Genomic DNA, 17,758 nt, shown 5'->3' with positions numbered 1-17,758 from the left:
AAGGGCTTGAAACCAGTCGCCTACTGATACTGCAGTCGTACTGTAGTATATAAGGTTTCAGAGATTTTTTGTGAGTGAGTATCATAAGGCAATGTTGGACTTTCCAAGAAAAAATAAGGTGCATTCTGAAAATAAAACGAAGCTCATTACTTTATAAATTCATAGGAATTTATAATCTGAGAGGAGCAGTTATTCAAGGGCTTTCTCCCTTGCAGGTTCTTCACACAGTCCATTGGTTGTACCCTGATTGTGAAATTGGGCAGATGAAGGTTAGGCCACAGGCTGGGAAAAACAGCTGCATGATTGCTGTGGCATGCAGTTTCTGTTAACAGGATTTTGATAGCATACTTTCTGAGGGGAAAAGATGGAGAGAACCTCAAATAGATAAGTGCTAGGAAAAAATATTATGATTTATATGCCATCATTAACACAAAGTATAAAAGAATAGTCCCTGCCTAAAGGAATTTATACTTCAAAATTTGACATGGGAACAACAGTGGAAGGGGATAGAAGAGCATCAAAAGTGAAGAATCCTGTTTATGTTAATTGCTTAGGTATGTGGGATGCAAGACGTTGTGTCAAAGCCTGGATGTAGGAGGATGTCAGAGAAAATGGTCTTGCATGTGGCTTATAGGAGACAGTTCTAGGAATAAGAGGCAGTAGGAAAGACCAGGAAAAACATTCTGAAGGAGAAAAATTCAGAGAAAGGTGGGATTCCACAGAATGTTAATAACTGATTTATATTCATACAAAGAAAAAATACAAATGTTTTTATCCCTGTTTCACAGTGATGCTATTGCTGAGATTAGAGCTGTTTGTATTGAAGAAATCGGAGTGTGGATGAAAATGTACAGCGATGCCTTCCTGAATGATAGTTATTTAAAATATGTTGGTTGGACACTTCATGACCGAGTAAGTGTTCCCTCCTGTAGGATAGATTGTCTAAGTAAGAATAATCTGTTTCTATGTTTTCTTATTCTTTTCATTTCAAAGAGAATTTAGCTTTATATTTTTTCAAACTATATTAACTTTGATAGTTCAGTAATACTTGATCACATTAATTGTAATACTGTTCTAGCTTTCCATATTTATTTTTCTTCATCAAAAATTGGAGGTGGTGCCTTAAAGAAAGGCAGAGCTGTATATGTAATGATCAAAAAGTCAAAACAGGCTATAATAGTGAAGAATTTAACCTCCTGATTGGTTCTGTATTTTCTCTCATGGATAAGACCCAATTTCATCATTCTATGATTCTTTACTTTTACCCTTTAGTACTAGAATTGCCAGGAACACCCTACTTAATATCAGTGGCAGACATCTGCAAACTATACACTGCCTAGACAGCTGCACTTTGAATACAGTGCCTTAAAACCTGGTCAATGTATAAGGAACATTTTCACGATTGTAAAATGATGTCTACTTAATACATTCAACCTGTTGAACAGATATTAGTGTGCCAGACTGAGCTTGATCTTATTTGCAGTCAGCAACAATTAGCACTCTCCTTTGTAATTGTTGCAGTAGCTACACACAGAAAATCTATTTTTATGGTTCTTACACTAAAAAACAGATGAATATGTATAGTCCCTCTAGTCTTTTAGCTATAGTTCCTTATGCTAATCACTGTTGTCCTTCTGGCTAATAATCCAGTTATCGGGCTTTTCCTCCTTACTTGGAATTAGGTTAATGGCAGGTACTTAATTCTTTAATCTTTGTCAAGTGAAGTTGTGAACCCCTAATTGACAATTAGAATGCCCAGTAGACCAATCTAGTCAAAAAAGCAGGTCAATATATAGACAGCTATGTTGAGTTAATTACGAAGGAAATATAACTTCTGTAAGTAATTTTGCCAACAAATTAGGACATAGAACTACTGGTGATAGGAACCTTATAAGTATCCTGCAATAAGACCTTTTAGTCCTGAAGCAATACAGAGCCTTTTTGATTATTCAGGAGCCATATACATAATTGTATTTCATCAAATAAACTGTTTTTTAGTTATGTTACTGCATCCTAATGGTTAGAGAAGCATGACAATAAAGCCAATTCCCCTGGGAGGTGGTGAGCACTCTGGCACTGGAGGCATTCAAGAGAAAGTACACAATCATTTGTCAGATATTCTTTGATTTGGATTCCTATATTGAGTAGGTGGTTGGACTCAGAGGCCTCATAGGACCCTTCCAATTTCATCATTCTATGATTCTTTACTTTTACCCTTTAGTACTAGAATTGCCAGGAACACCCTACTTAATATCAGTGGCAGACATCTGCAAACTATACACTGCCTAAACAACTGCACTTTGAATACAGTGCCTTAAAACCTGGTCATGTTCATCTTATAGTATAGATCAGGGGTCTCCAAACTTTTCAGAGTGAGGGCCACAACATATATGTTCCAGATTTTTGAGGGCCGAAGGAAAATGCGCATACGCATGTACGCACTCCTGCCTGCATGAATGCACTTCCGCCCACATACTCATGTGGTCCTGCATGCATGCATGGTCACATTCTCACATGCACACACTCCCACCTGCATGCATGCCCCCACGCATTCCTACACGCACTCCCACATGTGCGCATGCCAGGCCAGATAAAAAGGCAAGATCGGCCAGATGTGGCCTGCGGGCCATAGTTTGGAGATTCTTGATCTAGATGACTGTGCAAACAGAGCTGTCTTTATGTTCCTATCAATTTAAAACTGATTTTTAAAGAAATGTATTATTATTGCAATACTTAAAATTAACATTTAATTATGTATTCATCTATATGTCTTGTCTTTTTGGAGCACAAGCATGTGAATTGCAATCCATGCAGACTACTATGTGCCAAGTGCATTTTATTTTTTTAAAATTTGCTCAAAAAGGCCCCTTGTGCCTTCTATGGGTTATGGGAGGAAACTTTACCATGTTTGGGAGCTTGAAGAATCTGTGCCACCAAATTTATGGTTTAAAAAAAATCTTGAATATGAGAGGGTTTTTTGTTTCTGCTTTAAAAAGCCTCAAAGAATCATAGAGTAATGGAGTTGGAAGGAACCTATAAGGCCATCACACACACACACACACACACACGCTCAGTGCAGGAATTCAAATCAAAGCAAATCAGACAAATGGTTATCCAGTTTTCTCTTGAATGCCTCCAGCATTGGAGCATTCACCACTTCCAGAAGTAATTGGTTCCATGACATACTGCTCTAACAGTTAAGACATTTTTCCTGATATTCAGCTGAAATGTGGCTTCCTGTCGCTTGATCCCATTATTATGTCCTAAAATCACTTGGTCTATAGAAAAATGTTTTGGGTGCAGGTGAAGTGTCAAAGGAGGGAGGTTCAGCCCTCCACAATCCATGGTAGGATCTGTTCATCCCTTGAATCAGGGAGGTGCCTGCCCTAATGTAGAGAATCCGGCATTTCAAGAAGTAATCTATATCAGTATTTATTTGAATAGTTGTGCTTGAAGGAAGCATTCAAGATACTAATAATTTGTATCGGTACATGATACCCACTCTGTTAAGGCAGTCTTGGTTACTTCCAAGTAAGAGACTTGCACTTTTTAGTTTCCTGTCAACACAACTCACAGTGTTAAAACAAATACTATTAAAAGTTTAAAAATAAATTATTACAACATTTAAACAAATTTAGGAGATATCAAATTAAAAATTAGTGAATGAAAACAATTTAAAAACTTTCTAAAAATAGAGCAGCCCCATTTTTAGGAACTTCTTAGGCAGCCAACTACCGAGAAAAGGCCTGCCTGAAGAGAAACTTTTTGCCTGCTTGCGGAAGACAACAAAGAAGGAACCAGCCTGATGCTCCCATGGGACGAAATTAAACAGCTTCAGAGCAGTGACAGTGAAAGATCCCCTCTTGTCGTCACCATGAGGGTGGCGCGACTGGGAAAAAGGCCTCCCTTCATTTTTGTAAAACCCAGAAAGTTTCATAAAGGGAAAAGCAGTTTTTCAGATAATTTTGGCCCAAGTCAATTAGGGCTTTGTAGGTAAAAACTGGCCCTTTGAATTTTGCCCCAAAACAAACCAGTAGCAAGTGAAGCTGTTGTAACAAGGGAGTTATGTGGTCCTGTAACGAACTGTAGTTAGCAGTTTGGCTGTGGCATTTTGAGCCCACTAAAGTTTCTAAATATTTTCCAAAGGTAGCCATGTACAGTAATCCAAACATAATACAGTATGACTAAGATGTCTCACTGTGCTAGGTCAGACATTTCCAGGATATTCAGTTAGAATATCTATACTTGATTTTCTTGTGTATTTTATTACACTTAGTAAATTCTTGTGTGTTTCTATTAAGCAAGGTGAAGTGAGATTGAAGTGTCTGAAAGCTTTGCAGAGTTTGTATACCAACAGAGAGTTGTTCCCCAAATTGGAGCTATTTACAAATAGATTTAAGGTAAGTGCCAGATTTTTAATACTGTGGAAAAGCTAGCTTCTTTAATTTCATGTTTCTTAAGTTTGTTAAGTTTAATTTATAGGACAAATCAAGTTGCCAGGATTAAGTTTTAATCACTACAACATGACAGACCTTTAAAGCTCAGAACACATCCCCAATACATATCAACCAGGAGTGTGCATTAGCTGGTGATTGGGGGTCTGCATTGTCTCTCCTCAGTCCACCAAGGACCTTACACATGTATTCCTTGTCTCTCCTGTCCTAATAAGCGGCAAAAAAGCAATCTTACATTTTTAACCCATTCTTCCCACCCCGTCCCCATAAAACACAGCAGTTTGTTTCTTTCACACATTGTTTGCAAGCAGATTGCTACTACTAAGATGCCTTCAGGAACAGAAATGGAGTTGTAATATGGATGCACAAAAAGTGCACAATTTGTTTTGAAAGGGGAAAAATAGGGTATTAATGGTCAAATACTACTTTTTTTATGAAGAGGGAGATGGGGCTGCAAATCTGCACTGAAGAAATATATGGCCTATAATCCTATGTTACTGAGCCCTGCTGTAAACTCTACAATTGCACTTCTCCTAAACTTGATTGGAATTTGTCTGTTTTTCCCAAATGCTTTTTTCTGAATAAAAGTTTTGACCCCTCACTAATCTGCTCCTATTAAAATAGAATACTGGTTCCTTAAGCTAAATGTCATATGCTTTTCTTTTTTAAAGCCTTGAATTCCTGTATTTCAGCAAACTAGTAAACCAACAAATGATGTCAAGCTTAATATCCAGTATGCTAAGGGATGCCTCAGACAATTTCCTGCTCTTGAAGTTGAACAGCCCTTCAAACATTTCCTTTCCGAGTGAGAGCCTGTTTTTTCTGAGTGGCTCATGTGCAGCTTTCCATAACATTTAAATAACCCATCCACTGTTTTAGTTTGATCAGTACTTTTGCAGTGTGTCATCGCCTATGTGATTAGCTCATTTTAATTATTAATTTTGTTTATTCACTTATTGCTGCACTTGGTACCATCCATAATCCAGATCACTGGAATTTTTTTACTGAGACGGTGGTTCCCAATGTTGGGTACTATATATGTTCTTGGACTGCATTGAACTGTGCTGACCAGGGAAGTTGCAGTTCAAGGACACCAAGGTTGGAAACCCCTGTACTAGGAGACAAGTTTCTCTATTAGAATAAAAGTTTGTTGAGGTTGGACTGAGAAGTGCCTATTCCATCCTTCGTTTCTAAAGAGCATCTTTCTCATGTTTCTTGTCTAAATACACTAAGACTTCTGGATCTACAGTGTTTTGCAGGAAAAAGGGGGGAACCAAAGTATGCTTCTTGTATATTGTCCCATAGCACTTAGAGCTCTCACTGGGCAGTTTACAGTTTAATTATGCAGGAAAACATTGTCACCTCCAGCAAGTTGGGTGCTCAATTTATTGACCTCAGAAGGATGGAAGGCTGAGTGAACTTTGAGCCAGCTACTTGGGATGGAACTTGGGTTGTGAACTAAGTTTTGGCTGCAGTTCTACAGTTTAACCACATTAAAAAAGGAAGAAGGGTGCCATCCCTCTTGGTTTATATCTCACTTCCACAGGAGTCACTCCTGAAAAAGTAATTTTCGCACATAACAGCGAAATCTCAATAACATAAATTGAGAATCTGAAATTAGCATGCTTTATAGATATATTTGTTTTCTTGCATGCTAGCTTTTGCAGTGGCTGTGTTGAGGCATCACAGTAATCCACAGTTTTCTTGGCAGTGTGATCTTTGGCTCGGGGTGGGGGAACGATCTATGCAGTAGAAAGTGCAGAGACCTACAGAGCAGAATTAGCTTCAAGTCTCCCCAAAGTAGACCACCCTTTATGGGTTGTCACCAACTGGTACTTACAGTCTGGGACATTGATAAGACAAAGAATAAAAATTCTATTTATTCACAGTTCTGAACAGATCAGATACCGCATATTGTAGAAAAAATCACTGGTTACATGAACAGGGCTTAACTGACTCATAGTCTTGCTTATTTATACATATTGCACTAGATGTCTGACTAACTGGAAAAAGACCTTTAAATAGAGAGTTCTGGGTTTCTTCAGAGGCAGAGAGAGAACAATTGGTTACTGCTGGATTGATTGACAGTCACACCAGCCCAGAAAGTCCCTCCCAGCCAAAACCTTTTAAAGGCAGCATATGAAAGTTGCTAAAACTCCAACACGATAGCTTCCCTCTGTTATCAAGCATTTCTACTCCTCCTTCCTGCGTGGGCACGGGGAGGACTTAAGACTCGTTCACTTCCATTTTTATTGCATGTGAGCTGAACCTGACAAAATGTGGTAAACAAAATATAGTTTATTTGGAATAAGCTTGAAACTGTGCTGTATGACACTATAATTGAGTCTTTGCAACGGAGAGAGAATGATCTTACTATGACACAGTCACTTGTTTTATGGCTTATGCTAGAGGTTGCATTCTGATTCTCCTAACCATGATTTCAAAGATTAGACGTATGTTACAGGTCTGTATGCTTCCTCTTCCCCCACCTTTTATTTGGTTATAATTTGATAATATTATAGTTGCCTGACTCATACTTTGTAACAAATGGGTTAGAACAAACTGGAATGGAGAGAGCAGGATGTGAACACACTTTAACCAAATTGGGACATAACACTAAACTGTAGTTCAGCATTATTGGAATTAGCCTGTTCAAGCCTTTAAGTGCAAATGCACTCCTCAGACCTATAAAGTGGAAATCAGATGCATCATCTTCCTAATGTAAACTGATTGCATACTGTTATTGCATCTGAACTGTTTGTTTAAACTATTGTGTATTGAAACAATCCAAGATCAAACAATAGCACACCAGAGAACTCAACTGTTTATGGGCCTTATATTGTTGGAAACAGTAGCAGAAAACTAATACTAATCAATTTTTCCTTTAAGTTTTTTCTACATAATAAAAATGTCTAGAAAGTTATTTCATTTATTTGGAAGAAATTTAGCAAAGGAGAGTACACGCTGGGGAAATTACTCTCTTATATTCTTCTTCTAATCCAAGTGTATTTATCTGTGCTTCTGTGATCATGTTGATCCTCAAATAATTAATTTCAAAGGGCGTTACATCTCTCATGGACATGAACAGCTTCTTTAATTTACAAGTTATATGTAGCTACGTCCTACTGACTTGGACAGAGTTTTAAAACGACTTTCGAGTGGGGATGTCTGACCTTGTTATTTCTTGTAAGGTTTCTTCATAACCTCATGGGTTGGGAGGCCACTAGTCCTGCCTGCTGTGTCGTAATTTTCATCTCCCTCCATGTGAAGAGGGCCTCGCTTGATATGAGACTGGAATGCTGGAAAAGTTCAGTGTTCTGAACTTAGTGCATTGCCTCCTCTGCCATGCATAGAGGAGGGTCTCCTCTTTAGAAAATTGCTTTCTATGAGAGGGTATAAATAAAAACAGCAACAAATGGGGTGGAGATAGTGTGTTCGTTCCCCTCCTTTTGTGAATTAGATCTAGATTTGACTCTGTCCATAAAAGCACAGCTAGCACCAGTTATCAGCTTAATTTCATTTGCTTTTATCAAATTTGGCTCATTTGCTTGCTACGTCTGGAGACCTTCCACTGAATTTGTACCCTGAGTGAATTCAAATTGTATCTTTGTATTGTGTTCAATTTGTGTTTTCATGTTTGAGAAGGTTGAAAACACATGTATTTTAAATAACAACTTACTAGAGTTTCTTCTTCACTGTCTCCGTGAATGCACACTATAGGGTTTATTCTGCACCTGCACAGAGGTCTCTGGAAATTTCTAGCACTTTAGCACACATTCGCCAGGACCGCCCCCCCAGTACACATGGTCCACCTGTCTTGGTGGTTGCCTCAGTTCCTTTTTGCTGCCGCTGAGGTTTCATCTCAACTAGCAGAGCTCCGTTTGCCTCCTTCTTTACTTCTTGTTTCTGCAAATACATACAAAAGGAAAGAAGAGCAGGAAAGTTGCTGCAAGTAATCCTCTGTTTTCTCCCCTGACACCCCCTCCTTCTTGCCATTATATGGCCCCAACGGGGCCTTTTAAACTGTACGACTTGTGCCCCAATACGATTCCCCTCTCCAACAGACACATTTATGCCTCTTCTGTCTTGGGGAATCCCACCAGCCTTCATTGTGCCAGGCCTGCAAGAATCTCATCAAACAGGCACTTAAACTTAGGCAGCAGCACCTCCAGTCCTTTCTTTGGGAGCGCTCCCTTAGACCCCAACCATCTTTGATGGAAGCTACACTGACCCCTCAATCCCACGACACAGAAATGCTATCAGCTTCCCCAGTATCAAGACCAGCTCAGACTAAATAAAAATCAAAGTCCATCTCAAAGCTGAAGCCCTCGGGATCAACATCGAAGCCAGTACCAACTCTGAAACTGCCCTCAATTTCCGATCATTCTAAATCAACAACAAAAAAATAAGTTTTCTCTCGACTCTCCAACTACTAAATCCAGGTATACCTCTTCTGACAAAGCTGCTCCTCCACCGTCCGTCCCAGACCAACAGACTTTCTGCCTTGACTCCCCTTCTGCAGATGACTACTCCAATCTCCCACCATTGGGGCATCCATTACCCCCTATTCTCACTCAATCACCTGGCTGGGGAAATACCTCGGCTGAGGTTACAGTAGTTGCCCAGTCGGTTTACTTGAGCTCCAAATCTATGGGTTGCTCTGTCTCCATTTTCGATTCAGCATCTACTTTAGCTGATCTGTTACCACCTCGCAAACTGTCTCAAAAGATCCACCATACACTGGAGACCTGCCGATCCAATGCTGAGCATTCACAAGCTCCCCTAGTCAGGGGTTCATAGCAGCACATGATGGGCATTACCGCTACCCCAAGCAGGTCACTTTATGTGAGCCTCCAATTTACTATGAGCCTCATCCTAAAGGACACTGAGAACAATCTTACTGATACTGGCAATATGATCCCGTGTTCTATACCGAACCTAAACATAATCGGTATGCATACTATCTTTCCAACTCCTCAGAATCACCGTCTCCTCCTTAATATCGCTTGACTACGATAATCCATTCCAGCAAAATAGTTGTAGAACGGAATCGTCATCAAGTGAAAGTAAAAAATCCTTTGAAACACATTGAAAACCGCTCGATGCGTTTCAATGGGTGAAATACCTCAGCGCCCAGTGAAGATCCTCCATAGGGTGGCCATTTTCCAGTGCCTGTAAAGCGAGGAAACACAGCAGGGAGCCATTTTGAAAGCCCGACGATCAGCTGCTTTGATCGTCGTAAAGTGAAAAATCAGTTCCCGAAGCAGGGAACTGATCATCGTAAAGTGTTTTTCCCTATCTAAACATCATTTTGCGATCGTTAAGCGGATTCATCATGGAGCGGGGTAATCGTTAAGCGAGGCACCACTGTATTATTCGAAGATTCAACCATTCTATGAAACATCTTCTTTCACCAACCTCCCTCCTCATTCCCCGGCACCGAAACTGAATATTACTGTAAGCGAGTGACCACATGCTACAGAACCACACTCTGTCCAACCAGCCACAGTACCAAAGTGCCCTCAAAACTCTATATTGACCCAGTCGCACACTACAGAACGACTACACTTTCTCAAGTTTGTTCATCTTCACTTCAGGTCACTACTACTTATACCAGGCTGCCACTCACCCTTATAGACATTCTCCTCCACCTCAGAGGTCCACACCACATCCATCCTCACAGACTCTGCTTTCAAAGTCATACAATGCCATTAACACCAAACAATATACTGTATCCCTTCACCTTAACACCAAGACGAAATGGCCCATGCCTCTATACTGTATCTCCATACAGACACTGCTCTCTACAGGCACGGTACCATTCTTCACATTCTGCTCAGCTGCTTTCTGACATTGAAACCTCGGACTTTTCACCAGCATGCAAATCCCCACCTAAACTACCCTGCCTGACTGATGTAGCCAATGCCATTCCGCCGTCACCATCAGAGGACTACTCCTCTTATTCCCAACTCATTCTCCATATAGCAAAAGTCATGGACCTCAATGCCCAACAACTGGTACCAAATGAATCTGATAAGGTCTATGAAGACATCAACCAGGTCCAGACCCCCCAACTACATTGGGGGTTCATTCCTTCTCTCCTTCAGCTGATCAAAGAATCATGATCTAAACCCTCCTTGTTACCACAAATCTCAAGACACATCAAGAACTTCTATAAAACACACAGAGACAATACCATTTTCTTGTCTAAACATCCATCATCACCCCCAATTCAGTGATAGTGGATGCCACACAAAAGAGAACCTGCAACCGCTCTAACACCACTCCCAATAACCGCGAGGGCAGAAAGCTTGACATAATTGGTCGTAGGGTCTACTCCTTACCTTCTTTCACCCTCCATGCTGCCAAATATCTTGCAGCCATGGGAGCTTATCGTCACCTCTGGAATAAAGCTCTATTAACCCTTTAAGCTGCATCTGATGAATAGAAAGCTCGAGGCCTTGCTTTACATCAAAAGGCCATGGCCCTTGCCCACCAAGAGCGAATCACAGCTCACCATGTGATTGAAGCTGCCTCCAAACATGGCCGCAGCAGTTACACTCCACATGGCTTAGTTTTGCTCATATATCAGAAGATTCACGCCTGCGGATTGAAGACTTACCATCCAGTGATGTTGGCCTCTTTGACGACAAAACGGATGAAATCCTAGATAACCTGCAGAAAATGAGAAAAACACATTCTTATAATAGACAACCTTAATTCTGTCAATGATACCAGTGGCGTTGTAGCTACCCTTACCAACAGTACTGTTCACCAGTCAATAGAGAAATACTTCTTCCTCATCTTTTCCACCTCAACAAACTATACAATGACAGCACCCTTGACAATCCTTCATGGGCCCTGACAAGAAAACCAAACAGAATCTTTGACTCTCCTCCCTCCCAGATCCGCCCACATTCCACCCTACGGTCTCTCAACACCACCCATTTTCCAACTTGGGCCTCCATCACTACTGATTCTTGAATACTCTCCATCATCACCGTGGGATATGCAATCAAATTTTCTCTTCTGCCACCCTCAACAGTAGTAAAAATAACAACTCCATTACCTACATTAGAAGAAGTTTGATCCCTATTGTTAAAAGATGCCATCGCTCCTGTCGTTTCACTAGACAGCAACCCAGGGTTTTACTCCCGACCCAGGATTTTACAGTTCCCAAGAGAGACAGTGGTCTTCGAACCATCCTCGACCTACACAACCTCAACTCATACATTGCCCTGACACGTTTCCATATGGTTACACTAGAACACATACTACCCCTCCTTCAGAAAGATTACTGGTTTGCCGTTATAGACTTAAAGGGTGCCTACTTCCACATAACCATCCAATCAGATCATTGCAAATTCCTCAGATTCTCCTTTGGAGACTCTGTCTACAAGTTCAATGGGACTCTGTCTCCCATTCAGCCACTCCACTGCTCCCCTGGGTCTTCACAAAGTGCACTGACCCAGTAGCTGCACATCTCTGTGTACGGGGAGTCACAGTTTTTCCATACATAGATTGTTCCTTCTTGTTCCAAGGCCCTGCATGACATTGATCTCACTGTTTCCCTCCTGGCGGATCTGGTCCTCAAAGTCAACATGGACAAACCCATCCTACGACCGTCCCAAACTGTAGAAGTCTTGAAATCATGACAGGTTTGTGCCTTCCTCCCACAGGAATGGGCAGCAAAGCTACACTCACTTCTGTGTCACTTCCAACCTCACGCTACCGTTATAGCCCATCAAACCCAACACCTCCTCTGACTAATCATCTCTACAACCTCAGTCATACAGCATGCTCAACTAAAAATGCGATCACTCCAGGCTTGGTACTTGTCTCTCTTCAACCCACTTTCTGATCCACCTATCAAACTTCTTGAAGTCACACCAGAGCTCGCCTCTCAGCTAATATGATGGGATAAGCCAACTGACCTCTTCATAGGCAGGCCCTTCATGCCCCTTCAACTTACCATTCAAGTCACTACCAACGTCAGCCCCATCAGATGGCGAGCACATTGCACTGGCAACACATCCTTTCTGGAAGTGATGTACAGGTCACCACAGACAACCACACCGCTTTATTCTACATCAACAAGCAAGGAGGTACCTACTCCATCTCCCTTCTCTACCTCACCATCCAGCTATGGGAATGGTGCTATGAACATCACATCTATCCTGTAATAGTTCATATCTCCTCTGAGGACAATGACCTAGCAGATACACTAAGCCAACTTCACACTCAAACACACAAGTGGACTCAGTGTTTCTCCATCTATGCAATCTTTGGGGCCACCCCCACATAGACCATCTACCTAACAGAGGATCCCCTATCTCCTTCCAAATGGTTTGCTGTTGGATTGCGACAATCACACGCCTAGCTTACAATCTTGCTCAGAAGCCTATACCATCCCAAATCACAGCACTCTCCACTAGAGCTGTCGCTGCTTCCACAGACTTTCTAAAGGATATTGGCATCCCAGACATCTGCAGAGCTGCCACGTGGTCAGCCCTGTCTACCTTTTCCACTGACTACTGCCTTGATGTCAGAGATAAGACAGATGCAGTCTTTGGCAGAGCTGTGTTGTTATCAGTACTTCCATGACATCCCTCCTTCGGTAAGTGAGCTTGTTAATCACCCTATAGTGTGCATTCACAGAGACTATGAAGAAGAAAGAGAGGTTATTTACCTGTAACTCTGGTTCTTCAAGTGGTCATCTGTGAATTCACACTTCGCACCCATCCTCCCCTTGGTCCATCATGTCTGTCTCATGCTTTGTACAGCGGCATACTGTCCTTAGGAACTGAGGCAATTGCCAGGACAGGCAGACCACATGTGCTAAAGCTCTAGAAATTTCTGGAAACATATGTGCAAGTACAGAATGAACCATGTAGTGTGAATTCACGGATTACCCCTTGAAGAACAAGAGTTACAGGTAACTAACCTCTCTTTCTCTGTCATGGGAGTCTTGCTCTGTCATGAGACTGTTGCTCTTTACTCCTGTGATGCTGCTGACTATACTTCCCAATGGTGTCTGTTTGGTTTTGTTCCTCATTTTTATAGCACAGCATCAATACTTCATGGGCATTGAAATACCAGTTAATTTTCAATAGTTATATCTAAAAGTGTACCACAGTGTACCACAAGCTGTGTGCAATTCAAATTTTGGTATTGGACTAACATCCTTCAAACAAATTTTCATTATATTAAAATACACTGGTGCCTCGCTTAACTATTACCTCGTTAAACAATGAATCCGCTTGACGATGAGGTTTTTGCAATCGCTATAGCGATCGCAAAACAATGTTTTAATGGGAGAGAATCGCTTTACAATGATCAGTTCCCTGCTTTGGGAACTGATTTTTCGCTTAACAATGGTTTAAAAACAGCTGATCGGCTCTCAAAATGGCCGCCCGCTGTGCAAAATGGCTCCCTACTGTTTTTAGGACGGATTTTTCACAAGACAGGCACCGGAAAATGGCCGCCCTATGGAGGATCTTTGCTGGACGATTAGGTATTTAGCCCATTGGAACGCATTGAGCAGTTTTCAGTGTGTTTCAATTGGGGTTTTTTCTCCACTTGACGACGATTTCGCTGGAATGGATTAATGTCATCAAGTGAGGCACCACTGTATTCTTAATGAAAGATGATATCAAAATTCAGTGTATGTAAGCTGAAACAGAAGTTCCTTAGCAATAAGAAATATTGAAAGTAGGGAAGGTGAATACAAAAGGCAAAATATTATTGGACTTCAAAGACTAACAGCTTTATTTCATTATAAATTTTCATTGATTAAAATGCACTCCCTGTGTTTGAAGAAGTGGATTTTGATCCATGAAAGTTTACATTAAAATAAATCTATTGCTGTAGTAATAAAGACAAAATATGTTGCCATTTTTGTTTTGCCTTTTCTTTTTCCCTTTAATTTTCCCAGGTTGATCAGAAGGAAAGCTCTTACTCAGCTAACTCGTGTACATTTCTTAAGATCTTCAGACAGTGATAAAGGAAATTGCCAATCTCACATTAACACCCATATTTATACACTTCTATAGTAGAATGATTTCCCTGACTTTCTTTTCAATCTCACAAATTCCATTGAAATTAAGACATACAAGAGGAGTGTAAAAAGATTATTATCTTGTGGTACAATTGTTAAATTGCAATACTGCAGTAGAGACTCTATTCATGAGTTCAAGCCTGACAGGCTCAGGTAACCTACTCAAGATTAATTCAGCTTTCTGTTTTTCAAGGTTGGTAAAATGAGTACCTAGCTCATGGAGATGGGGCAGTGTGTAGTCTGCACAATTCAGTTGTAAACTGCTTTAAGTGCTATGAGGCAGTATATAGGCAGCATGTTTGCTTTTGCTTTATTTCTAAATTATATATCAGAAAAATTGTTCCTTACTTCAAATTTAATTGAACCTTGTACATAAGCATTTCTGATACATCTATGTATATTAGGATTTCCAACCTTGAGTTCCCACATGTTCTTGGACTAAAAGTCCCAGAAGCCTTCACCACTAGCTGTGCTGGCCAGGATTTCTGGGAGTTGTAGTCCAAGAACATTTGTAGACCCAAGGTTGGGAACCACTGTATTAGACCATTTTTGTTTGTATTGTACACAGAGTTTAGTGCCTATGAATTATTGACCAGCAATACTCTCAAGTACCTTTTTGATTCTGGATTAATTAACACTTTACCATCCAAAACACTTCTGATAATATTTAATATCATCCACTAGTTTTTATAACTCTTTATTCTTCAGATATCCCTGTTGAGAAGGGCACTAGCCATCCTTTCTTAGGAACCATCCAGACTGTCTTACTATTTACTTCTCAATATCAGTTATCTAGAATTCATTCTGGCTGTTGAGTCCTTTTGTGATATCCTCTTTAGTGCAGTTACTGTTTTGTTTACTTACCTCTCCAGGTTCTTAATGATGTATGCATTGTCATTTGCCCTTCACATGGCATTTCATATTAAATTTTACATTTGTTTAAAAGGAACAAGCTAACAGGTTCTCTCATTAGCTTTCCCAGCACCTCTGATAAACAAAAAAGTAATACTTAATAGCAAGTAAGATGACTGAAATGTATTGAATATTTTCCTGCTGGTGGAAAAAGAAATTGTTATACTTAAAGAGTGTTTGTGTGTGAAAGTGAGAGAAAAGAGAGTGTGTAAAACACAGAAGTAGGATGTTTATTTCTGAATAAGGTCTGAAAAATACTTAAGAGTTTTCATATTTGATAATCTGAGGTGTGCTGGTGATGGGTGGGCTAAATTCAAGAGTAGATGGAGACAATATCATAAGAAGGTGTACTCTCCCCTTTTATTTCTCAGTGTTTGATACCTTGATTTTTTAAAGTTCTGACACTATCTTTTTCTCTCACACACTTTCCTCTAGTGGACTGGGGTCTAAATTAAACAATTGTACAACAGTTTTGAAAGTAATGAAGGGTCATGTGACATCTGGCTAAGGCCATATTTTCCAAGTTCTATGCATTGTTGCACAAAATCACTCTTTTGAATATGTTCCTACAGAGTTAGAAGATGCCAACAGTTTGTCATATGCAGAAGAAGGGTTTGCTTGTTAAACCATTTTTATATGCTCTTGGTTGTTTCTGCTGGAAACACATGTTTTATCTTTTCAGGATCGCATTGTATCAATGACGCTTGATAAGGAATATGATGTTGCTGTAGAAGCTATTCGATTAGTCACACTAATACTTCAGTGAGTATATTTTAAGGTAGTACAATTCCCGTTTGCCAGTACATAATTTATACTAGCATTATCATTCCCCTTTGTGTAGTGAAAAATAGCTTGTTGCCCAATAGACATATTGGGGTTCCAGTTAGTGTGCAGATTGTACTGGGGCATTTCTCCCCAAAGGTACTCAAGACAAAAGGTAACATTAAGACATAAAAAGACTTGATTGTGAAGTAGTGGCTGAAATTGTGTTGTGTTGCTTATGCTTGTAGAAAGGTAATTATTTTGCCAGCAGGCAGCAATTTTCAGTAATTAAAAACTTCCTATTTCTGTGACTTTCCTGGCTCATATATAATTCATTTCCTCACATAGAAGCTTTGGGAAGCATGGGACAAGGGGAAGATATCTTCAAGTACTGAAAACCTTCTCCGGCCAATAACATCATCTGAGAATGGAGATTTATGATAAAAACTGCCTTCTTCTGTACTCTGGTTTTCACAGCTTCCATATGATGAAAGGGATTACACAGGAATTGGAAAAGCCAAGAGACAAAAGTTTTTAAATTACTGAAAATCACTCACTGGTGGTGAGGTGATCACTGTTCTACAGGCATAAGTTGTGCAACAAGATTTCAGCCAGTGTGTGTTTTGCAACCCTCCCTTCCACATATTTCCTCTTCCTTGTATGTGTTTCTACACTCCTTTCTACGATCTATTTTAACAGTGGTTTAACACTGTTTATTTGTTCTAGCCATGCTTGTGCTTGCTCAACGTATAAGAAAATCATATTGATTTAGTTATAATTGTAGTCCTGTTTAGTTTTAAATGTCACTAGCACCAGTGTCTAAATTGTTTTCTCTGAAGAGACTTACCTCTTTAGCATATATTTCATTGTTGTTATGGCCCCAGGCAAACATTTTGAATGATAGTTTCGTCTCTGATATTGCCCAGTTTCGTCTTTGATATTGCTCAGTTATTTCAATATTGTTATTGTTGCTTCAGCCTCTCTACAAGATTTTGTCTGTGCTTTATTTTTAAATTGTTTTTCATAGTCTATGAAAAATTGTGGAGGACATAAATTCTTGACCTGTTGTTACATCATAATTAATATAAATGATAAAAGGGAAGAAAGAATTTTTCTACATTTCCCACTTTTCCTCTCATGCAGGATTTCCTGCTTGTGGTTAGCAGATTATGAAAGCTGTGTCTGCATCTAGTCCATAATTTCTGGCAAGTAAGGAAAACAAGAGTGGAAACTTCAGTACCGAAGTTTTGGCATGTTTCAGAACTTCTGGAAAAATGTACTTTACAGGCTGATTGAAGTTTAGAAAAAATAAATATGTTTCTATGAAAATGGCTGTGCTTTCCATTCTAGAGTACACACAAAAATTTGTGATGCACGTAATGGGGAAAAAGTTACTACAGTGGTGCCTCGCTTAATGATGTTAATTGGTTCCAAAAAAACCATCGCTAGGGGAAAACATCGCTAAGCGAAACATGTTTTCCCATAGAGATGCATTGAAAACCGGTTAATCCGTTCCAATGGGAACGGATTACCGTCCTTAAGCGAAAATGGCCATAGGAAACATCGCTAAGCG

At 40.0% G+C, this 17,758-nt stretch overlaps 1 protein-coding gene across 5 annotated transcripts in view; it reads left to right on the top strand.

Moving 5' to 3' along the window:
- The window catches only part of STAG1 (STAG1 cohesin complex component), a 249,125-nt gene that overhangs the window by 190,760 nt on the left and 40,607 nt on the right, over positions 1–17,758 (top strand). For all 5 annotated transcript variants that reach the window (XM_072995831.2, XM_072995830.2, XM_078389310.1 and 2 more), the window contains 3 exons: positions 789–912; positions 4,302–4,400; positions 16,106–16,185. In XM_072995831.2, coding sequence (XP_072851932.1) covers positions 789–912; positions 4,302–4,400; positions 16,106–16,185 — 303 coding nt within the window. The remainder of the gene's footprint in view (positions 1–788; positions 913–4,301; positions 4,401–16,105; positions 16,186–17,758) is intronic.

This window comes from Pogona vitticeps, chromosome 3 (genome assembly GCF_051106095.1).
Source record: "Pogona vitticeps strain Pit_001003342236 chromosome 3, PviZW2.1, whole genome shotgun sequence".
Taxonomy (NCBI): Eukaryota; Metazoa; Chordata; class Lepidosauria; order Squamata; family Agamidae; genus Pogona; species Pogona vitticeps.
The sequence above is the reverse complement of the archived record's forward strand: the minus strand, read 5'-3'. Positions and strand labels throughout refer to the sequence as shown.